The sequence below is a fragment of the Aulonocara sp. 'chitande type north' Nkhata Bay genome, linkage group LG3 (assembly GCF_057382095.1).
Source record: "Aulonocara sp. 'chitande type north' Nkhata Bay isolate Kocher_YH1m ecotype deep benthic linkage group LG3, A_spYH_male_GT1.1, whole genome shotgun sequence".
Classification (NCBI taxonomy): Eukaryota; Metazoa; Chordata; class Actinopteri; order Cichliformes; family Cichlidae; genus Aulonocara; species Aulonocara sp. 'chitande type north' Nkhata Bay.
In genome coordinates, this window is record NC_141346.1 from 31,614,488 (window position 1) to 31,638,787 (window position 24,300).

General features: G+C 40.9%; 1 protein-coding gene and 5 non-coding genes across 7 annotated transcripts in view; 1 reads left to right on the top strand and 5 right to left on the bottom strand.

Annotated features, from left to right (window-relative positions):
- Positions 1 to 2,701: 2,701 nt before the first annotated feature.
- trnae-uuc (transfer RNA glutamic acid (anticodon UUC)) lies at positions 2,702 to 2,773 on the bottom strand. Its single transcript has one exon. It is a non-coding gene; the product is annotated as a tRNA-Glu (tRNA).
- Positions 2,774 to 3,246: 473 nt separating this feature from the next.
- Positions 3,247 to 3,328, bottom strand: trnal-aag (transfer RNA leucine (anticodon AAG)). The gene has a single exon. It is a non-coding gene; the product is annotated as a tRNA-Leu (tRNA).
- A 1,833-nt stretch (positions 3,329 to 5,161) lies between these two features.
- On the bottom strand, positions 5,162 to 5,243 carry trnal-uag (transfer RNA leucine (anticodon UAG)). The gene has a single exon. It is a non-coding gene; the product is annotated as a tRNA-Leu (tRNA).
- Positions 5,244 to 5,810: 567 nt separating this feature from the next.
- Positions 5,811 to 5,882, bottom strand: trnae-uuc (transfer RNA glutamic acid (anticodon UUC)). The gene has a single exon. It is a non-coding gene; the product is annotated as a tRNA-Glu (tRNA).
- A 473-nt stretch (positions 5,883 to 6,355) lies between these two features.
- On the bottom strand, positions 6,356 to 6,437 carry trnal-uag (transfer RNA leucine (anticodon UAG)). The gene has a single exon. It is a non-coding gene; the product is annotated as a tRNA-Leu (tRNA).
- A 4,876-nt stretch (positions 6,438 to 11,313) lies between these two features.
- Positions 11,314 to 24,300, top strand: part of hdac8 (histone deacetylase 8) — a 41,349-nt gene continuing 28,362 nt past the window's right edge. Inside the window, exons 1-8 of one of the 2 annotated variants that reach the window (XR_015126566.1) lie at positions 11,314 to 11,749; positions 11,847 to 11,899; positions 12,922 to 13,052; positions 14,356 to 14,497; positions 15,195 to 15,307; positions 15,431 to 15,508; positions 15,599 to 15,707; positions 18,054 to 18,237. Coding sequence is in view for 1 of the 2 variants with exons in the window: in XM_086276489.1 (XP_086132615.1) it covers positions 11,633 to 11,749; positions 11,847 to 11,899; positions 12,922 to 13,052; positions 14,356 to 14,497; positions 15,195 to 15,307; positions 15,431 to 15,508; positions 15,599 to 15,707; positions 18,054 to 18,226 (916 nt within the window). In the remaining variant the exon portion in view is untranslated. The remainder of the gene's footprint in view (positions 11,750 to 11,846; positions 11,900 to 12,921; positions 13,053 to 14,355; positions 14,498 to 15,194; positions 15,308 to 15,430; positions 15,509 to 15,598; positions 15,708 to 18,053; positions 18,238 to 24,300) is intronic. The other variant, XM_086276489.1, reaches the window with a different exon arrangement.

The window sequence follows — 24,300 nt, forward strand, 5'->3', positions numbered from 1 at the left end:
TTTTCGTGGCAAATAGGATCCAGAGAATCAAAGCCACCACAGATGTCAACCAGTGGTATCATGTGCAGTCCGAAGACAATCCGGCGGACCATGCTTCGAGAGGGTTATCGGCAGATCGGCTCGTTGCTTCAAATTGGTTCACTGGCCCAGACTTTCTGTGGGAAAGGGAGCTACCTACAAGAGATGCTAAGGTGGGAGAGGTTAGTGATACTGATCCAGAACTTCGAAGGGCTCAGGTGCTCAACACCAGCGCAAGGATAAATAGAACATTGTTGGACCGCCTGACTAAGTTTTCTGACTGGAAAAGAGTTGTTAAGGCTATTGCTTGTCTTAAACGTCATGCTAAGCAAGTTAAGGGTCTTAGTCCCAAACTCAATGGAAGTACAAGTGTTGAGGAAAGACAACAAGCTGAACTTTTCCTAATCAGATTGGTCCAAACAGAAGTATTCAGCAGTGAAATCAAGAATTTACAGCAATCCAAGGACGTAAAATCCAAAAACAAAGCAAACAAGCTATGCAAATTAAGTCCATTTTTGGATGAGCAGGGTGTGCTGAGAGTAGGCGGACGCTTAACAAGAAGTGATCTTCATACACATGTTAAACATCCTGCTATTCTGCCAAAAACAAGTCACGTGTCTTCTTTATTGATCAAGCATTATCATGAGAAAGTACAGCATCAAGGAAGAGGTATGACTGTAAATGAGTTGCGATCTAATGGGATATTGGTCATTGGATGCAGCAGTGCAGTTGCCTCACATATCTTTAAGTGCGTCACATGCAGAAAGTATAGAAGGAACATACAAGATCCAAAAATGGCAGACTTGCCAGAGGACAGAATGGAAATGACCCCTCCATTCACATATTGTGGCATGGATTGCTTTGGACCATTCTATGTGAGGGATGCAAGAAAGGAACTGAAGAAGTATGGTCTTCTCTTCACTTGTATGTGTTGCAGAGCTGTACATATCGAAATGCTTGATGACCTCAGTTCAGATGCCTTCATCAATGCATTGCGCGTATTCATTGCAATACGTGGGAATGTAAGGCAGTTGAGATGTGATCAAGGTACCAACTTTGTGGGTGCAAAAAGAGAGTTCATGGACTCAATGAAGAACTGGGATCATGAGCAGGTGAAGGAATATGGCTGTGAGTTTGTAATGAATCCCCCATCATCAAGCCATATGGGAGGAATTTGGGAGAGGCAAATAAGGACAATCAGAAGTGTTCTAACAGCAATTCTTGATCAGTCTGCTAAAAGACTTGACACCGCCTCACTTAGGACTTTTTTGTATGAAGTGATGGCTATTATAAATAGCAGACCGCTGACAACAGAGCACCTGAATGATCCAACAAGTCTTGAACCGCTCACACCAAATCACATTCTTCTGATGAAGTCTAACATCATATTGCCACCTCCGGGTCAGTTCGTGAGTCAAGATTTATACCTGCGTAAGAGATGGCGTCAGGTGCAGTTCTTGGCGAATGAGTTTTGGACAAGGTGGAGGAGGGAGTACCTTCTTAATCTCCAGCAAAGACAGATATGGCATGGGGATAAAAGGAACACCAATGTCAATGACATTGTTATTCTTCAAGAGGACAGTGCTCCGCGAAATCACTGGAGACTAGCAAGAGTCACGGAGGTGTACCCCAGCTCTGATGGAAGGGTCAGAAAGGTAAAGCTGTTGGTTAGTGACTCAACTTTGGACAAACAGGGAAAACGCACAACTAGGCCAGTTTATCTTGAAAGGCCAGTGCAAAAAATAGTACTACTTGTTGAAGCAGAATAAGCATGTGTTAAACTAAATGCTTATAACTTGAAGATGCAAATCTGTGAAGAAATCTCAAGTTGAGATTTGGTGGGAGTTTAACTGCCATAAATGTAAATTATGTCAGTTTGTTTAATTTATTGTGTTCATTTATGTTATTTATTTTCTTTATTTATTGTTCCTTTTGGGGTAGGAACTAAGGTTCATTCTGTGTTGCACACAGGCCTTTTTAAGTGACGTAAAGGGAAGTAAAAAGCATGTGCAAGAAGCTAAGTTAATAAGTTAACTAAGGCAGAAGAAGGAATAAATAAGCAGTTTAAAGTAAAAGAAAGCTGCAAAGAAGAAGAAATTGGGAATTATTTTTGTTAAGTTTTGTTCCTGAAGCGGACTCATTCCCTCACGGTTACGTGCAGCCAGCGAGGTACGTTAACTGTGTTTGTTTATCGCGTATTTGTTAACTTGGGTTTAAATGTTTATTTGTAATATTTATGTTGGTCATTCTGTACTTTTATGTAATAACAGTTTGACGGTGGATTTTATGGTGTTTCTGAGGAGAAGTGTGACAGAAGAATAAATCCATCTGTGAATGAAGAACCGTGGTGTCGTGTATTAACTGGAGGGAGTGATACACAGAGAGTCAAGGAACGGTTGCAATCACAGCATTGTAAGATGGCAAAAGACGTACCCTTAATGCACCCACCCTTGTTTCAAAGAAGCTCATTTGATTTTCACATAAACAGCCACCTTGACTCGCCGCTCATAATTGCAGGCCTGCTTGTGTACATCCTCATCACTGAAGACTGTACAGTCCTGATCTGAACCGTTATGCCATGTGCTTAGCTGATGTTTGCCTTCAGCCAACAACTTTGCCCCATTTAATCCATCGTGGGATTAACACAAAGAACACATTGGCTTGTGGGCACATTAAAGACATGTTCCCATACCGGGAGTTGAACCCGGGTCGCCTGGGTGAAAACCAGGAATCCTAACCGCTAGACCATATGGGATTGGTTTGGTAATGCGCCACTGTCATGCTCGTGCTGCTGGGTTAGAACCAGGCATTCTAGCCGCTAGACCATATGGGACTGCTCCACTGTCATGAAATCAAGGATACTCTTGTCACTCTGCAGCCTTGGTGAGACCAACATAGCAGCACCTTAATCAATTCTCCAGCAGTTGCAGGTTCTGCTCAAAAGCACATTACAAGGGAGTGGACTGGACTTGAAGCACACTTGAGTGGCATGTGGGAAAGTCCACTAACCAGTCAGTGATGAGACCATGAACAAAAAGACATGAAAAACATGCAAGTTGTAAATGACTTTACAGCACGTGCCTAATGTGGTTTGGAAGAATTGCTCCTGATGGGTTTCCTGCATGTTTGGACTTGACAGACATTCTATAACAGATTTGATTTCCACTGCAGCCCTTACAATTTATTGGTAAGGCATGGAAGAAACAAAACTTTGCCGCTAGAACACTATGGCAGCAGTGGGATTCGAACCCACGCCTCCGAAGAGACTGGAGCCTTAATCCAGCACCTTAGACCGCTCGGTCATGCTACCAATGCGAGTAAGGACCTCATCGCAAAAATCTAGATAGTAAAACTTGAAAAGTGCAGCACAAAATAGAAGCCCAGAACATTCAGTGATGCTCTTGCTGTTGTAGAAAAACATGTTTAATACTTGCCTGAATGTTTTTGGATACAATAGCATCTGCCTGCCCTGGTTAAACTCTTATTGCAGCAATAGGATTTCAACCCACATGTGTGAGGAGCCTGGAGTCTTAACCCAGATCCTTAGACCACACAATCTAACACCTTACAATGCGGTGGACTTGAAGCACACTTGAGTAGCCACTAACCAGTCAGTGTTGACACTGTGAATAAAAATATATGAAACACCTGCACATTGTAAATGACTTTTGCAAAAGAATTTCTTTTATTCATGTATTAATCGCATTATTATAAAAACAAACAATATCCTGCTCACTCTTCTGTTAATCTTCTTCTCCACTGATGCCTTACAAAAGCCGAAGCTATTGTTGCCTGTCTGTACTTCAACATCATTAGTGAAAGGTCAAAATGACTGACCATGAGAGATGTGAGACCGTCTCTGGAAGGCTCTGATTCTTCTATTGAAGTTGGACTTGAAGTGGATTGGACTTGAGAGTTTTATTTCTTGAACATCTGTAAATTGTATTCAACAGATATTAACTGAAATGGAACTAGGGCAAGAGCATAGTCTCATGTAACACACACTCGTGTTACATTTGTACCACAAGGTAACCAAGTAAGTTATTACAAAGATATTCCTATTTACAACGATGGGCTAGGGAAAGGTAGAAATGAGAGTATTTAAAAAAAAGTATCAAAAGTTAACCCTGTATTCCTGAGAATTCTTTTAGAATGTTTCGAATTCACAAGAGCTATTTTAGGATTTTTGAGAGTTCTATTAGAATGTTCCAGATTCCTGAGAATCCTTTTAGGATGTTCCAAATTCCTCCAAATAATTCTCAATGACACATTGCAACACCAAGTTTTATTATAGTCACACATTGCAATAGAGTTTTCTGGGTAATTGACCAAGTCTGGTGGCATTACCTCCAAAGCTTATAGAAGTTTCTGCTAACAGCAGCTACATTGTCAGGAACAGCACCTACCAACAGATATCCTCAACAGCTCACCTCACTATCATAACCGAGCAATATTATTGTCAAATGTTGATGTTATTCACCTACAAAAACTCCTGGCTGTCCGTTGCTGTCATGGGGTGCGGAGGGTTAAATAGCAGCGCACATCTGAAAATAGCTTAACATACTCATGGTCCCTTTGTGGTTGTATAATACCTTGGTGCCACTGGATTTCAGCATATCTCTCACACTCATACTGGTAACAGATGGTATCTCAGGATGTTTGAGGGAAGCATTCACACACAAAGGACCCAGAGTGGGGGGAGGAGTCTTTTGTCTCCTTCTCCACTGTAAGAGGTGGCAAGGGAGTGTGAAACTTTCTTTGGGGGTGGGGGTACCAAAGGTGTGAAAACAGCTGTGTACTGCCTTTAGTTCCTGTAAGAGGTATGTAACTGAAGGCCATGCTAGACTCAGTTAGGGACTCTGCCCATCGTCTGCCCCGCAATGATGCATTCCTTCACCAAGCTTGGCTTCTGTTCTTGTTATTATTAAAGAATGTTAGCTACCACTGACCGCTTGTCTGGAGGCTTTATTGAATGGAAAACTTGCACAACACCTAACATCACCCTGGTTTGGAAGAATTGCTCTTGATGAGATTCCTGCTTGATTGTACTTGACAGACATTCTGTAACAGATTTGAGTTCCACTGCAGCCCTTACAATTTATTGGTAGGGGATGGAAGAAACACGAAAAGAACCTGAAGACTATGGCAGCAGTGGGATTCGAACCCACGCCTCTGAAGAGACTGGAGCCTAAATCCAGCACCTTAGACCGCTCGGTCATGCAACCATTGCGAGTGAGGACCTCATCGCAAAAATCTAGACAGTAAAACTTGAAAAAGAGCAGCACAAAATAGGAGCTCAGAACATTCAGTGATGCTCTTGCTGTTGTAGAAAAACATGTTTAATACTTTTTGGACACAAAAACATCTGCCTGTCCTGGTTAAAACCTGTTCATCAACCCTGATTAACAATGGGCTCTTGGCTCAGTTTCATCATTGTCCATATGCAACTTGTCATAAGCACTGATCAACAGGCAGGATCACCATTCACAGAGAGTCAAGGAACGGTTGCAATCACAGCATTGTAAGATGGCAAAAGATGTACCCTTAATGCACCCACCCTTGTTTCAAAGAAGCTCATTTGATTTTCACATAAACAGCCACCTTGACTCGCCGCTCATAATTGCAGGCCTGCTTGTGTACATCCTCATCACTGAAGACTGTACAGTCCTGATCTGAACCGTTATGCCATGTGCTTAGCTGATGTTTGCCTTCAGCCAACAACTTTGCCCCATTTAATCCATCGTGGGATTAACACAAAGAACACATTGGCTTGTGGGCACATTAAAGACATGTTCCCATACCGGGAGTTGAACCCGGGTCGCCTGGGTGAAAACCAGGAATCCTAACCGCTAGACCATATGGGATTGGTTTGGTAATGCGCCACTGTCGTGCTCGTGCTGCTGGGTTAGAACCAGGCATTCTAGCCGCTAGACCATATGGGACTGCTCCACTGTCATGAAATCAAGGATACTCTTGTCACTCTGCAGCCTTGGTGAGACCAACATAGCAGCACCTTAATCAATTCTCCAGCAGTTGCAGGTTCTGCTCAAAAGCACATTACAAGGGAGTGGACTGGACTTGAAGCACACTTGAGTGGCATGTGGGAAAGTCCACTAACCAGTCAGTGATGAGACCATGAACAAAAAGACATGAAAAACATGCAAGTTGTAAATGACTTTACAGCACGTGCCTAATGTGGTTTGGAAGAATTGCTCCTGATGGGTTTCCTGCATGTTTGGACTTGACAGACATTCTATAACAGATTTGATTTCCACTGCAGCCCTTACAATTTATTGGTAAGGCATGGAAGAAACAAAACTTTGCCGCTAGAACACTATGGCAGCAGTGGGATTCGAACCCACGCCTCTGAAGAGACTGGAGCCTAAATCCAGCACCTTAGACCGCTCGGTCATGCTACCATTGCGAGTGAGGACCTCATCGCAAAAATCTAGACAGTAAAACTTGAAAAAGTGCAGCACAAAATAGGAGCTCAGAACATTCAGTGATGCTCTTGTTGTTGTAGGAAAACATGTTTAATACTTTTTGGACACAAAAACATCTGCCTGTCCTGGTTAAAACCTGTTCATCAACCCTGATTAACAATGGGCTCTTGGCTCAGTTTCATCATTGTCCATATGCAACTTGTCATAAGCACTGATCAACAGGCAGGATCACCATTCACAGAGAGTCAAGGAACGGTTCCAATCACAGCATTGTAAGATGGCAAAAGACGTACCCTTAATGCACCCACCCTTGTTTCAAAGAAGCTCATTTGATTTTCACATAAACAGCCACCTTGACTCTACTGATTCCATCTATTTTGGGAACCAGTAGTCTGAGATATTGATGATATGGTACTGTAATGTCTTTAGATGAGATGGAGTCTGATTATTGAAGATGTGAAGAGAATAAATTTTCAGTGAGCCAATTAAGAGAAGTCAGGATTGGAGAATTGGCCATCTTTTCTTTAGTCTGTACCATTATTACTGCAAATAAATTTGACCAACATAAACAGAAAACAAAAATCAACATAGGAAAATAAAGCAATACTCAACTAAAGCCCACATGAGGAAAAAAGCCTCCTGGGAGGGGTCACTTTGTCAAGCCTCTTGGTTGCCCAAAACAAAGCGTAACCTGATACACTCCATTTCTCCTCTCACAGTGAAACAGTTTTTCAATTACCTTGACATACAAAAACACTCCAAGGACAAACAATGAATCACGAAAAACTCTGCTGTTCAGTCTGTCTGGATCTACTGAAGGATCCAGTGACTATTTCTTGTGGACACAACTACTGTATGAGCTGTATTAAAGTCCACTGGAATAATGAGGATCCAAAAGGAATCTACAGCTGTCCTCAGTGCAGAAAAATCTTCATCCCGAGGCCTGAGCTGGTGAAAAACAGCATGTTAGCAGAGTTAGTAGAGGACTCTAAGATACCTGGAATCCAACCTGTTTCAGCTGATCTCTGCTATGCTGGACCTGAAGATGTTTCCTGTGATGTCTGCACTGAAAAGAAGCTGAAAGCAGTGAAGTCCTGTCTGGTATGTTTGGTTTCTTACTGTGAGCAACACCTCCAGCCTCACTATAACTCTGCCTTTGACAAACACAAGCTGGTCAAACCATCGAACAGGCTCAAAGGGAACATCTGTTCAACTTATAATGAGATGATGAAGATGTTCTGCCGTACTGATCAAAAATGTATCTGCTATCTCTGCTGTGTGAATGAACATAAACGCCACAACACAATTGAAATGTAAAAAGAATTTGAGGTGATTTTGCAAATTGTTCACCGGAGAATTCAGACCAAAGAAACAGAAGTGAACGTGCTTGGGAAGGAAATCGAGGACATTCTGCAATCTTCTGATAGCGCTTAGAAGGACATTGAGACAATCATCAATGAGCTGGTGAGTTTCATTAAAAAGAAAGGCTCAATCTAATGCTTCTTGGCGACAATTCACTCCCTGGTGGAGATTTATCAGCCCTAGGATCAGGAACACAATTAAAATCACCTCCCAACACCAAATATGGGGAAGCTATGGCTGAAACATGGGTTAAGAGATTGGGGAAAAAAGAGACATCTTCTGAATTTGGACCATAAACACATCCTATAAAAACAGATTCTCTAAATAAGAAACCAGATATAAGAATGTAGCGTCCTTCCTTATTTTTTATGACTTTTTCTGTGGTTAGAGGCAAATTGCTATGGATAAGGATGGCTACTCCTCTGCTTTTTGTGTTATATGATGAGTAAAAAACTTGGCCAACCCAATTTCTTTTTAGTTTTGAGTGTTCCAAATCATTTAAATGAGTTTCTGAAAGTAAGGCAATTTGTATTTTTTCCTTTTTCAAGAATGAAAGAAGTTTTTGTCTTTTAACAACATTATTCAGCCCTTTAACATTTAAAGAAATTATTTTAAGGTCAGTCATATCAGCTCAGTCTCTTTTGTTATAGTTTCTTTCCCCCCTCTATTAAAACATGATGTGTGGGAAACCATTTCTCGGAATGCGCAACTGCAAATAAGCAAACAGATGTTTCCATAAAAGGGAAAGGTAATTTTAGATACATTATATAGACACAAACATGAAAAAATAAATGAATAAATAAACAACAGAAACAATAGCCACGCATATTAATGATAAAAAAAAAAAAAAAGGAAAAAGACAACCCCTAAAACCCCCCTTCCCTCCCCCCAAAAAACGATCCTACAGTCCATCAAAAAAGAAAACTTGGTCTCATGAAACCGATCAAAAGTCACTGACAGGGAGGCAAAAAGGGAAAAAAAAGAAACAAAACTTCCTCTCCAAACTCCCGCATGCCACCGAGAGAACCAGCCAATCTCATTTATATTTCTGAGTTAAACATGTTTTACTTTATAAAGTTTGTAAGAAAAAACAAATAAGAAGGGACGGGACAGTTAAATCATTCCTTAATAAGAGTACAACTTCCAGTTCCAATATACCTTAACATGGACTGGGTATCCTTAAATTAAGAGTATGTCTAATATTTAAGTGCCGTAATAGAACTGATCATATTCAATCAATTGCTGTCGGTGTTCAATTTAACTCAAATTGTTCAAAAAAGCAAGAGCATCTTCAGATTTACGGAAGGAGTAATTTTCCCCTCCGTGAGAAAAGTTAAGTGTAGCAGGATAGCGCATATAAAAGCGCATATTTTTCTGGATTAGTTTTTGGCACACTCCGTTAAACGCACGTCGCATCTCTTTTACTCCTGTTGCCAAATCTTGTCGAATATGAATGATCTGTCCATCATAAGTCAGGGGGCCATTATCTTTAGCTGCAGTGAGGATCCTAATCTCGTCTACCGGATTATGCACCTTAATAATCATTGCACGAGGGTGATTAGGTCTTGATAATCCAATGGACCGATGGGCTCTGTCGATTTTGATTTTCCCCTGTTTTTAATGTAAATGACCCCTGTCAGAGTGTAATGACCTAATAGTTGTGCGAATTTAGAATTTTAAGTGACTGTCCTATTCTGCTCTGGGGAACAGGGCAGTGGCGACGTGATAGCAACTTCCTGAACTCAGTTGGTTACTCGTATGATTAATGTCTTTTCCTGTCATCTACTTAATCACTTACTGAATAAATACTGTATATATAAACAAATACAAAAACATAAACACTTTGCTACCTATGTAAAGAAATCGAAATAATAAAGATGACTAATTATGCATAATACATAGAGTACTATATTTATTGTGTGTTCACTTCATGAATTTGGTGACTGCTGCTGTAGAAAAAGCTCCAAAAGACCACGGATTTTGGCAGGACCCAGAAAGCAATGTTACACAACAGATCATAAGTAAGTGTGTTTATTTTTCAACAAAAGGAAAGAGGCATGTAGAGCCAGGATCAGGGCAGTCATAACATATTTAACAAGCAAATAGGGATTGTTTGTAAAGAAGGAGGGGGAAAAAATTAGTCAGAACAGGAATGGCAGGGAGAACATAAATTGCGAGACGAAATCCGGGGAGTTGGTCAGTGGTCACCGATCGATGATCAGTGGTCACTGATTAAAAGTCTTTGATCTGTGGTTGTTGATCAATGGTCATGACAATTTGAATATTAACAAGAAACTGACCTCACAGGCCATTGTTCACCAGTGGTGCTAGTTTCAGTCATTGTGCAAAGGTACTGTTTATAAAGTTGGGGAAACCTGCAGTCAGGTGAGACTGAAAAAATCACATGTATGATTTTTCCAAGCCCGGCTCGAGCTCCGGCTTGGACAGTCTCGGTCGTTGTGTCCTTGGGCAAGACTCTTCACCCGTTGCCTACTGGTGGTGGTCAGAGGGCCCGGTGGCGCCAGTGTCTGGCAGCCTCGCCTCTATCAGTGTGCCCCAGGGTGGCTGTGGCTACAATGTAGCTTGCCATCACCAGTGTGTGAATGTGTGCATGGATGACTGGATATGTAAAGTGCTTTGGGGTCCTTAGGGACAAGTAAAGCGCTATACAAATACAGGCCATTTACCATTTACCATTATTTCTCAACTGAGAGGAGGTGACCTTCTGAAATCCCATGATTTCCTTAAACACAGTGTAACCCAGTACATATCACCTTCTCCTCTCACAGTGATAATGTTTGGCATGCATTTTGCAGACAAAAATTGACACCCAGGCTACAAAATGGATCAAGAGAAACTCTGCAAATCAAATCCCAGCAGAAAAATGAAAGGTGTCGAGTTATAATGCTTCAGAAGAAGCTGGAGTAGGAGGTCTCTGAGCTGAAGAAGACGGACAAGGAGCTAAAGCAGCAACATGGAATTTCTACTCAGCTACTCCCTGCTTTTCAAACTTAACAATTATACAGACTCACCAAACTTCAAAATGTGTCCAGTTAAACACTCTGAAAATCTGAAAACAGCAGCGCTAGAAGGCATCTATAAGTTGGAATTTTGACTTAATAACTTTAAATTATGGGTAGTTATGGGGTAAGGGGGATAGGGGTTAGGCTTTTATAGCTATGATAAAACAAACAATGCATATATCTTAGGGTGATGTCACAATGGAGAACACTGCCCCCTTTAGTTAACTACACGTTTATTGGAGTTTAACCAGGTTCTATTTCAGTTTACAGCCCTGTTTTCCCCTCTCCTACTGAAGGTTGTTTGTGAAATACATGTCTGGGTTGGTGGAAGGACAAAGTTAGGGTGAACACGTATTATATTCAGCAGACTCGTCTGTCTCGACGAGTTTATCGGTTGGCTATCAATGTAGCGGTTGAAGAGTCCGTGAAAAGACTACAAGGAATCCCAGAATGCACCTCACGTGCGTCCGCTGAAATGGAGACAAAGTGTCCTCGTGCGGAACTTTAGACGAGTTCTTAAAATCTTCTATCTCTCGTTACAGAATTATCGAATTGACTTTTTTTCATGGAGATAAAATAGCATTAAGACATAATATAAAACACAAAGTTATAATTTTCAAAACCTGTATGTCTGTTAATCTCACGGTTGAAGCCAGCTTTACCGGGTGGGTAACACGGAATGTTGACAGTGTGACGCCAGACTCGGGCAGTAGAAGCCGCTCTCTGTGTTCAGAATTTGTCTTATATTTCAGCTCCATCTAAACATTTGGATTTCAGCCAACCTAAATGAGTTTCAGGGGTGACAGCGATGATGACGACAGCTGCAGTAAACGAAGAGTCGCGTATGTTTACGGTCCGGAGTACATCCAGACCTGCGACACTTTATCCAAAGTGCCAAACCGGGTGAGTTGAACTGAATGAGAGGCGTTACAGAGCTAGTTAGGTAGCAGCCTTTTCCTAATCTGGAAAACGATATCCTTGTCTTTACCTCTGTTACCAGGCGAGTATGGTCCACTCACTGATAGAAGCCTATGGACTGCTTCAACACATGAGGTGAGCTGCTGGTGTTTGCACCGAGAGAGAACACAGTTGGTATTGTTTTTGTCAGTGAGCAGGAGAGGATGTACAAAAGACACACTGTGCAAGATGAAGGTGGGTGGATCAATCCAAATATCAATAGTATCGCTACCAAAGCTAGTATTTGTATCGGATCTATATAAACATTTGCATTGTTGCACAGGAGTAGTGGGAGAGGATCAGCGATTTATAACTAATGATTAAAGCAGCAGAGTGCTGTATAAACACACTGAGAGTGAAAACAGGTGAGTAAAGAAGAAACATTTAGTCTGTCAGGAGAAGCCCCAATCACCCTTGGCCTATTGCAGCATAACTAAAGCAGGATTCAGGGAATTATTAAGATGTTGGTCAAAACTGGGAACACTGTCCAAAATGATGCCAAAATTCCTGACTTGCTCACTGTGAGAAAGGGATGATAACAAAAACCTCCTGAGACAAAAGTTTTACTATTGCTCGGCTGGTAGGTGGCAGAGATAGTGACAGTCTGCTAGCAACAAAAGAAATCACTAGGAGGTTTCTGGTGCAGCATCTTCTTTCACCCAGCGAGAGCCAACAACCTCCGTAGTAACCACTGGTTGTGTCACATCTACTATGGTGGACAGCCCTAAAAACAATGTACGTGTGAAGTACAAATAAAACTTGTGTTCTTTCATTTATAGTCATTTACAAATGATGTTACCGGTTTAGCTCAGTGCATTAAGTGGGCGAACACATGCCGTACAGCTAAGAGTGGCTAGTCCGAGTTCGAGTCCAACCCGTGGCCCTGCCTGTTTTACCCCTTCTCTGTCTGCTCCTGCTTTCCTGTCCACTGTGTCTATCAAATAAAGCTGAAAAATCCCCTAAATTCCACTTTTTCAGGTAAACACTTATATTTAATATAATTATATAAAGTTTCTCTTTTTACCTTGATAACTGTTATTTTTAACTCAATTTCTTATGTCTGTTTGTCACTGCAGTGTCTCTGTTGTTAAATCACTCTTTCTCTCTACTCTCTCCAGCATTGTCAAACCCCACGTGGCCACTATAGAGGAAATGGCCAAATTCCACACTGATTCCTACCTGGAGCATCTCCACAAGATCAGCCAGGACGGAGACAACGATGACCCCCAGTCGGCTGACTACGGCCTGGGTGAGCAAAACACATTGCTACCTTTTTATTATTTAATCTTTAATGTGTTAAACGCACACACTTTCAGTGCAGTATGGTGTCATTGGGTTTCTGGTTTAAAGCACAGCTGCCTTTTTCCTGTATGACTAAAGTGATGAAGGGGTTAATTGATCATTACCTGCAATATTAAAGCAGCTGTAGTACAAAAATGGAAATAAAGGGGTTAAAATGATTTCACCAGTAGATGGCGATGTAACACTGCACTTAATAACACTGACAGCGATCATAAATGTTCTCCTCAAATAACATTTTTTTTCTTTTGTTTGAGACACAAGTGCTTAAAAAAAATCTAAGGGTATGTTTGTTGATCTTGTCCCACTCCTAGGATCCCACTGTTGTTTGTTGTTCTTGGATGGGTTGTATGTTAGTCCATCCTTTTCCGAAGTTTACATTTCTAACTTTAGACTAAGCTTCAAGTTCACTCTGCTTGTTTTTGTTCCATGACATTCCCTTATCCTTTATCTTTCTCTCACCCTCTCTTTTTTAACTCAGTAAAGTTCTCATTCAAGGACTTGAGTTACCCTTCAGACTTCAGTGCGGTTTAAGGCGCAAATATCAGGCAAAGTTTTGTGCTTTTGTGTGTCGTCGTAAAATCCACTGCATGCATGCATGTACCGCGAAGCATTATATTAGGTGCCTGTTGAAGTAACTCGGTGTTTATTAGTGGCGTTTCAGTGTCACCTCTTACTGGCATGCATCACTAGGGTCACATGTGCTGCAGACCTAACCACATCCAGTTAAGACACGGCAAAGTGACCAATCAGTTCCTTGGAAAATAGTGTTACGATTCCTGGAAAAGCTGGTCATATGAGACTGATAAGCCCTCGATTAACTTATCGAGTTGATAACCATCTGCATGTGACTTTTGACAGGAGCAGACACTTCCCCCAACCAGCTGTACGGTGAGGGGAGGAAGATGGGGGGGGAAAAAGACACACTGTGGAAGAGAGCCACTGGTAGATAATAACTAATGATTAAATACAGAGTGGTGTATAAACACATAGTGAGTAAAGAAGAAACACAGTGCATTGTGGGAATACCCCAGCAGCCTTGGCCTATTGCAGGGTAACTAAGAGAGGATTCACCTGATCCAGCTCTAACTATAACCTTTATCAAAAAGGAAAGCTTTAAGTTTATCCTAGCTGTCAGATCCCTGACAAATTAACATGCGTACTGCGAATTGGTTTTGCCTTTTTTTTTAAAAAAAGTATTTATTTTTTAAATCCCTCATCTTCCTCTCGCCTGCTGTATTTTGTCCCTCCAGGCTATGACTGTCCAGTGGTCGAGGGCATATTTGACTATGCAGCAGGAGTGGGGGGTGCTACGCTGACGGCAGCTCAGACTCTGTTGGACCAAAAGTGTGATGTGGCCATCAACTGGGCAGGAGGGTGGCACCACGCCAAGAAGTAGGCTAACACACTTTAGTGTGCTGTGACCTTCCTGTGTGCTGCATTACATGTGCATATAGTGTCTCCCAGCAGGCTGTCCTCCTGACCCATGCCCTCCTTCTGCACCTAAACCAGCTTTAGACGAGCACTTGTTCAGTCAGTACTTGTCAGTTTAAGAACAGAGACAGTGTTTGGTGGATAATGTGACTTTATTTATCCACTCAGAACAAAATCTTTTGGCTATGTCCTTTTAATCGTATCTGTAGACAGTAATAGCCCATTAATGTGTGCCGATGTGATGTAATCGCACTGTTGTCTCCCCCCGTGACAGTCACATAAATGCCCGTGAAGGCAGACTTGCAGTTGGATTATTTGTCACTCATGAGGGTGAGAACGGCGAGCATAAATAGAGCCCCAAGCAGCCAGTTTCCCCTCTCCACTCAAAGATCTACTGTAGGAATCACTGTTTAGATAAACTATATCTGCATAAACCTTTAGAGACATTACACACTGGTCACCGAACAGTCGTTGTTGTGCTTATGTCAGTCACTCTGGCTTAACTGATCCAGCTGTGATCCGGTGTTTCAGGGCTAGACTCAGAATTTGTTAAACCATCAATTTCCATCAGTTACATCAAATAGCCTGAAGAGGGTGCTCTTGACAAAGCAGTACATTTCAAACGTGGCGCTTCATCTTCATCTCTCTTATCGTCCAGGGATGAAGCTTCAGGCTTCTGTTACGTGAACGATGCCGTGCTGGGAATCCTCAGACTGAGAGAGAAATACGAAAGAGTCCTTTATGTGGACGTTGACCTGCATCATGGAGACGGTGCACACCAAACCGTGACTTTTGCACAATTTAAAATAAGCGTCTTTTACATTTTGTCATCCTCACAGCAGTTTTTTTGGTTCCAGGTTTTAAAAGCTCTTTCCTCCCCTTTGGTCTCTGCAGGTGTTGAAGATGCCTTCAGCTTCACATCCAAAGTTATGACCGTTTCACTGCACAAGTTCTCGCCCGGGTTCTTCCCAGGTCAGGCAATACAGTGAGCTTAACCACGGCATGCTTTAATATGCCAATTTGAATCATGAGACCGTGTTGGATAAGTTTGTGCTTGCTTAGGTACGGGTGACCTGTGTGACACCGGGCTGGGTAAAGGCCGCTGGTACGCTGTGAACGTCCCGCTGGAGGACGGCATCAAGGACGACAGATACTACCAGGTTTTTACCAGGTACACACACAGAGAAACTGTAGCGCTGTCCTCCTATATAACTCCAACAGATCAGAGGTCAGTGTCATCCATTGATGAGTGCTATGGAGCATGTGCAAGTTCAGCATTTTATCAGGGACACTTTAGCAGGGAAATCCTTCCATTGTGAGGCTTAAACTGGGGATTTTCTAGTTGAAGGAGTTTCTCTGTGCTGAGCACTCAATGCAAATGTGTCGCCTCTAAAAGGAAATAAAGGGCTAAAACCCCTTGTTTGTTCTCTCTATCTCAGCATCTGTATATCGCAGATTCTGTGATCTTGAACAGGAGGAGCTGAGTTTGTTTCCTCTCAGCTGCTTATAAATCCTTAAAATCTGTATTTGAGCAAAAGAGCAAAAAAAAGTGTAGGCGGTGTTTTTTTTCTGGGTTTTTTTGGCAAGCACCAAGCAGCAATCATCTCAGCTCTGTGTGTGACTGCTGGGATCATTCCAGGAGGTTTTTTTTGTTTTGTTTTTTTAATGGAGTGGCACAAGAGTAAGACAGAGGGGTCTCAGTGGAAATCAGACATAAACAGAGTGTAGAAAATTAGCATAGAAAACACTGGATGTGATTTTCAGGCCCATGTGCCCTCACACACGTAATGCTACAGTTACGAAACAGGAATTTAGGCTTTCTTTAGTACAACTCATAAAAACACTTAATTAGTCTAATAACACTAAAGTTACAGCATCAAAATAAACTTACAAATAGTCATTATAAACAATTGAATACACAAGGTTATTGGGTTATAATTATTCATTCTATAATGTTTATGTCAGTTTAATGGTGAGAGATCATTTTATTTGACTATGTGCTGCTTTGTTGGGTTAGCTTTAGTAATGCAGCATCACTGTTATTGTGCAAAAGTCTTGAGTCACCCCTCATTTCTTCATAGTTTACTTCTAAGGAGCATTTCTTGTCAGGCTTTCTGAAAGTCTTTCAATGTTTTTCTTTTATCGGCTGCTTTTTCAGTTATTTTCAGTCTAGTCCATTTTCAGAAGATTGTTTTTTGTTGGTTAAGTCAGTTTAACACTGTACTACGCATCATTCAGGCATAAAAAATGGTAAATGGCCTGTATTTGTATAGCGCTTTACTTAGTCCCTTAGTCCCACAGCCACCCTGGAGTGCACTGAAAGAGGCGAGGCTGCCGGACACTGCCGCCACCGGGCCCTCTGACCACCACCAGTAGGCAACGGGTGAAGTGTCTTGCCCAAGGACACAACGACCAAGACTGTGCGAGCCGGGGCTCAAACCGGCAACCTTCCGATTACAGGACGAACTAACAACTCTTGAGCCACGATAAAGCACATCATTTGTTCCTTCGCCTATGAAAAATGTCAAATATAACAAAGTGATTCCCAGAGAGCTATTAGATTAAAGAATCTTACCATATTTGTGCATTGTGTGCAGTTTCCTCAAAAACAAACTGAGGAAACCTAAAAAAGCATGTAGTACATACAATAGATGAACAGTAACAGTGCAAGTCATGTCCTTAACAAAACAAGACCTGACAAAACCTGGAGAACTGTTCCTGAAAACTGCTTTTTATCCTTGTTGTAATTTCATGGTTGCGGATCAGCCGGCATCTGTGAGCTGATGGTGATGGAAATTAAAATTGCTCTATTACACAGCGTCGACTTCTAATGGGTGAAACTAAAGTCTTTTCTTGTAAAGTAACTAATGCAAGTGACTGAAAACTTATCCCATCCATCCACTTCCACTTCTCAAGTTCAAGGTCATGTGTGGGTGCAGGGGTCATAGGGCAAAAGGTGGTGTACATCCTGGACAGGTTGCTGGTCTTTCATAGGTTTAACACAGGGAGACAAACACTTGATACCTAACCTAACAAATGCATGGGTTTAGACTGTGAAAGAAAGCTGGAGTACCCGGAGAGAGCTGGGGAGACTGTGCAAACTCCACAAAAAAGACAGCGTAGTGCTCCAGCTCTGTGAAATAATGAGTAAGCTGCATGTAGACTAATACTTCATTACTTTTATTGGTATAATCACAGGCTACTGCTTTAGCACCTCTAATTGGTGGAAGCAACTGAACAAATTGGGTGTAAGTGTTTTGTTTTAGTGTTCTACACTTACTATAAAGTTATTATTGTTCAGAACGGAATGTACAGGTAAGTCACGTTAGCCATCACTGCTTGAGTGCCAGGAAGGTTTTTGTTGGCTCAAAAGGCCCCTATGGTAGTGACTATGCACATAAGCTCAATTAGTCACAGAAGTCTATACATTTTCCTGAATTGTTTTCTTTTTTGGATGCTTGATAACCAAATGATATGCATCCTCTGCGAGTAACAGAATTCTTTCTTCTTTTTACAGCGTCCTGCAGGAGGTGCGGACACAGTTCAACCCGGAGGCGATAGTGATGCAGCTGGGTGCCGACACAATGGCGGGTGACCCTATGTGCTCCTTCAACATGACCCCTGTTGGGGTGGGCAAGTGTCTGCAGTATGTCCTGCAGTGGCAGCTACCTACACTCCTGCTGGGCGGAGGTACGCTTCACGTATGTGTTTATTATTCTGACTGATGTTGATGTGTGTGTGTTGGTATATCTCCACGTATGGCTGTATGCGCATGTTTCTCGGAGTGCTGAGGTAGTCCAGATGTAACGGTGTAGTGCGCCTTCTGTTTGTGCGTGTTTGCGTTGAATTTCTGAGTCTGTTACTTAAGCACATTTACACACACTGCCCTGTCCCAGACTCCTCAGCCCTTGGCCAGATGATAGCTACTAATTATACAACACAATGAATCCATTTTACTCAACTACAATCCCACCTCTCTTCCTTTCTCTCCCCTCCCGCTCTGCCCTACATACTTTCTCCTCAGTCCATTCCCTCCATCTTTAAACTTTCTCTGTGTCTTCTGTATGTGGGAGGCTTTATAGTTTTTCTTCCAGAGGATTTTGTCATGTTAGCTTCCTTTTTTTGGTCTGAAGAGCCACACAAAGCTGTATAAATGTGAAAGTACAAATGAGCTCTTATTGCACACACATTCAACTGACCACAAGAATGAGCTGGTTCAGGTCAACAAAAGAATAGACTGTGTACAAAAGCTGCTCATACCCACATGGACAAACATAACTGCTAATCAATGCTAAATAAAAGAATAAATAAGTACTCAGATTTCATGCACTTTGACAGATAAAAAAATTTGAAATTGAAATACTTCAAAACAGCAGCACAAACAGTGCAACTTTAACAAGAAAAAAAACACCCTCCATACATTTGTTCTGTGGCACACTGTAAACATGTTTATGTCAGCTTTTATATGTAAAGTTAACATATAGTATAATATTAGTAGTATTATAGTTTTATATGTATACCGGTAGTTAACATAGGCGTCTTCAGAGATGTCGGCCTCAAGTGGCCATTAGAGAAACTGCAGTTTGGACACATAATTAGAAACAGGGTATTTGATAGGTTAGTTTAGTTTTTTAATCTAAAATTTTCTCCCAGACATGTTTTTTTATCCTCTGTGATTTGACATGGGAACCTATGGTTATTTACACCTCAAGTGGCCATGGGAGGAACTGCACTTTTTGGCACTTGTGAGAGTTGGCTTAATTTTTCACTGCTTTGAAGTTGAAGGTTACTGGCATTTTCTCACACTTCATGACTTGGTAACAGGGGCAGATGTAGAGAAATTTTCTTAGGCTGGCATGGAAATCAAATGGCAGGACAAAATCAAAGCCTTTTTTTAAACACATGTGCATGTGTTACGTATGGTAAAAATGATTCAAATGCAAGTATACATGCATTTCATATAAAAATAGTCTGCAGCTTAATTAATTTCTGTAGCCCACATAATGAACCTTTTCAGTTACATAATACATGTGATTTTTTATGTACTGTATAGCCTGTATAATAAATAAATACATATAAAAGCATTTAGTGGCCTGTCATTAAAATTTAAAAGCTGGTATATACTTTGAAGTCCAAACTTTCAACACAAGCTGAAATAGAGACTCAGCGTGGCTGCAGCTTGTTGCTATGTCAGCTTAATCACATGCCCGTCATCACACAGAGTGTTAATAACACTCACCTTCATTCCACCTTCAAAGTGTTAATGCTATCTTATCTTAATAAACAACACAGTCATATGCAAAACTAGTTTGGCACTAGGGGTGGCAAGAGATCATTTTAGGGTGGCACATGCCACCCCTCTAGATGTGCCCCTGCTTAGTAACCTGATGACAGTGTACGACCTCTTATTGGGGGCATTTTCACATTCTATATTCAGTTTTTACCCCTTAGCCGTTAAATGCTGATCGGGTATCTTCAGCGTAGACACCCAAGTTTGTGATTAAAATAACTAGATAGGTGGCTGAGAACAAAGCGACGCATGATTTTCAAATTCATCCCATACGTGGAACCACTAAAAATCTCAGATAAGTTAGAATCCCAATTACCTTTGCTTCAAGGTCGAGGTCAGAGGTTAGGTTTTCTGAAAATCTTGTGAATATCTCGTGATAACTCAAGAGGGAAATCAGCTAGGATTTTCAAATTATAACCACAGGTACATCTACTAGGAGGCTGAGCTGTAACACTGATGGACGCCGGTACTTTTAATATAGTAGGTACTGTATGTGACACATTGTGGTTAATTGAATCAGTAGGTTTAATAGCTGTTCTTAATTGTGTCAAATATTTTACTGTTAGGTAATGCCTGAGACACCATGTTATATTTTCCCGTCTGTTTGTTGCTGGGTTAGTGGAGATCTTTTCTGACTCCTGCCAAGGAAACATGTTGCTTCACAGATGATTTATGTTTTGAATTATGTAAGACATGGTTCTGTTTGGATATCATTGTCATTGGTCGTAGTCATGTGACCTATCACAGGTGATTTAAGATGGCGTCGCCCTGTGTTTCGTTGTGTGACGAGGAGCAGGTGTGCTCAAAATGTCATATGTCATGAAATTGGAGTTCTGCAGCATGCAAACTTATTTTTCTTTTTTCTTTTAAAAGCTTACTGTGGCCTCAGGAAAAAACACATTTTTGGCCACAACCAAACTCGTTCACAAATACAAATAAGTTCGGGGATGAACTGGTTAGATTTCGGATGCTAAATGGTAAAGCTCACAGCGACTTTACATGATACATCACTCAAAAAACAATAACTCTTGTGATATCTACATACAGCCCCCAAACATCAATATAGCAAAGGAAACTAACAGTTGCTCAAAATGGATTTCCCTACTCGTTTAACTTAATAGAGTATATATATTTTATATTATTTTATTTATTTTTTTACAGATAAACAGATGTTGTGCTGTATCCTGTGTAAAGTAATGAAGTGATTTTATTTTATATGGAAAATGTCCAGTCTGGACAGACAAATTATTAACAATACAAAGGATTTAAGTTTTATTCCAGTGAAAGAACAGCCAACACAGTAGGGTCAGTAAAGTCTTTGTATATTTTCTCTACAGGAATCATGTTCTTCAACTTCGTTTGACCCCATATGTTTTTTTCCTCTGGTCATCCCATCCTGCAGTGTGGGTCTCTTTCCCACCAGTCAGGCCCGCCCTGTAGTTTGAGATTCAAACTGCTTTAAGAAAGTGTTTGAAGGTTTAAGTGGAGGATTAAACAACAGTTTAGCAGCACACACATGCTGAGGCACAACCATCATTTCCCTGGGCAAACTGTGTTGTCACAAATGTGACGGGCAGTAGTTTAAAGCTGGTGCATTCAGTTTGGAGGGGAAGCTTCTGGATTGCTCTACACACTGAAACATGACAAGATGATCCTTGATTAAGCAAGAAAAACATAAAATTCAGTTTGATGGAAGAGAAATGTGTAGACTGGAAGTTTTATTTCTGACAAAACTGATTGGTTTAGATTTAATTAATGAGCAATAAGTTGTAGATTCCTGCTAAACAGGTAAAGTTGTATCAAGTCAAACACTTGCTGGCTCTGCTTTATTTTAACTTCAGATTCAGCTTCATTGTCACATCACAAATTTACAAAGAGTAGGGTGAAAAACCTTGTGTTGCAGAGCTCCATATTAGCAGATAAAAATGTAAAAAAGCGCACAATACAAGCATATTTTAGATATGTGCAAAACACAGAAGAAAAAGAGCAAATGACCCTATAATGAACCCTGGGGAGCTCCAGTGTGACAGTCAGCCTGGCCAGATGTGATGTTAGGCCTTCTCTTTCTGTTTACGATTTTTCACCTGTCTATGCAGTCTTCACCAGTTTTTCACTGACAAAAACAAATGTGGAAAAACAGTAGGGGTGCAAGATAAACTAGCATTCCTGCAGATGCAGTTATATCATGCTACGATTTAAGGATCAGTCCAGCTGTCAGGAATATCGTCCTGCTCCTGTTTTCTCTCATTTAAAAGACAAAGATGGAGCAGTGTAACCATGCATACACACGTACATCAGCTTCAAAGCATGCAGATGTCCGGGCATGAATTGGGCATGCCCGGACACATCTGTGTTACAGGTGTCTGTCACACGTGCCGTGAAACTTTTTTTTTTTTTTATAATTCAAGTATTTATTAGATTTCGCATTTTATAGCAGCAAATACAGAGATGCAACAACCAAAAGCAAGAAGCAAACAAACAAAAACAAACAAACAAAATAAATAAATAAATAAATAAAAAATAAATAAAAAACCACAACGAAACAAAACAAGTGAGGTTTTAACATATGTTGTATTAAGCTCAAATGTCCAAGTCAGGTAGACATGTAGGTGCAAAAATTGTCCCACTGTTCCAGCGCAGCTTCCGTCACATGATGTATTTTTCCCAGCATCTTTTCGTATACAACATTCCCAATCATTCTGTCTTTCCGCATTTTAAGCGTTGGAATATGAGAGTCCTTCCAGTGTTCCAAAATGACACGGGCACATGTTACCAAGGCAGTACTTAACACTCTAAACTGGTGTTTACTTAATTGCAGCACCTCTCCTTTGTCTCCTAGTAAACATAATTTAGGTGATCTAGGTAGGTTACAAAGTGTCCACCCCTGGGGCAGGGATAGCTCAGTAGGTAAAGTGGTCGCCCCATGATCGGAAGGTCGGCGGTTCGAATATACTTAACGGCTACCCTGAGGTACCCCTGAGCAAGGTACCGTCCCTACACACTGCTCCCCGGGCGCCTGCTTAGTGGGCTGCCCACTGCTTCACTGAGTGAATGGGTCAAATGCAGAGAAAAACAAGTAATTTCCCCATGGGGATCAATAAAGTATCCATTATTATTATTATTATTATTAAATAATTCAGTACAGTGTTCCAAACTGGAAAAACCAGCAGGCATTCCCAGAGGGCATGTATCAGAGTACCTTTGGCTTTTTGGCATTTCCAACACAAGTCATCTCTACCAATCCCCATTCTATACAGCCTTGAAGGAGTATAATAGTATCTGTTAAGAATTTTGTATTGAATAAATTTCCCCCTGGCTTCCCTAATGTATAATCCATTGTTCGACAATATAGAATCCCATGTACCTTCATCCATTGTACCCCCTAGATCCCTTTCCCATACTTTTTTCAGGCTCTTATTTATATTGTTTTTAATCCATGGGCAAATATTATACCATTTCGCAGCTGTGCACAGAGATGGGGGTAGTAGCATAAAATTCTCTATCGGGTTACTTTCACATGTTATTGTAACTCCTCCTTTTAAACAGTTTCTTATTTGCAAATACTTCCAGAAATGACTGTTACCCTCTAAACAAAACTTATTTTTAATATCCTCATACGACATGAAAACACCCCCTTCAAATAGGTCACTAACAGTTCTGATACCTCTTCTCAGCTATTGTGTCCAGTAAACAGTCTGCTTACCAATTTTAATTTTAGGATTATACCACAAGGGGGCATACTTCTGTACATATGGCACAAGTTTATATTTCTTATGCACCTCCAACCATACCATTTTCGAAAATTTCAAAATAGGGCTTTGCGTCTTACCGTGATTATTCACTTTTTGTGATAAAATATCATTTGGTGTGAATGGAGATGCAAGCTCTTGTTCTATTAACATCCAGTCTATATTGTTTTTCCCTGCCCAATGTTTGCCTAATCTAGCCATTTCAAAAGAGATACTATAATACTCTATATTTACCACCCTTCCAAAGAAAATCTTTTATCGTATTATTGTAGCTTTGCAACATCCGTCGCGGGATACACATAGGCAGCATTCCTGTATAATAGTTGATGAGCGGTGCCACAACCATTTTAACTGTGTTCACTTTTCCCCACAATGTCAAATTTAGTTTACTCCATTTACCCAAGTTTTTATTGATCTTGTTTAATAATTTTCCCATACTGTTAGCCATAATATCCTCAATATTGGGGTTCAATTCAATTCCAAGATATTTCATTCCCTTGTCCACCCACTTAAAGTTAAAGCCCGATATTAAGTTATGACTGCAAGCCTGGGAAACTGGCATCGCCTCTGATTTATGCCAGTTAATTTTGTACCCTGAAAACATTGAGTATGTATTAATCACCTCTAATAGTTTTGTGATAGAATTAGTTGGGTCTTGGTTTAATTTCAGCACATCATCTGCATACAGGAATAATTTGTGTTCTCTGCCTCCCCCAAATACACCT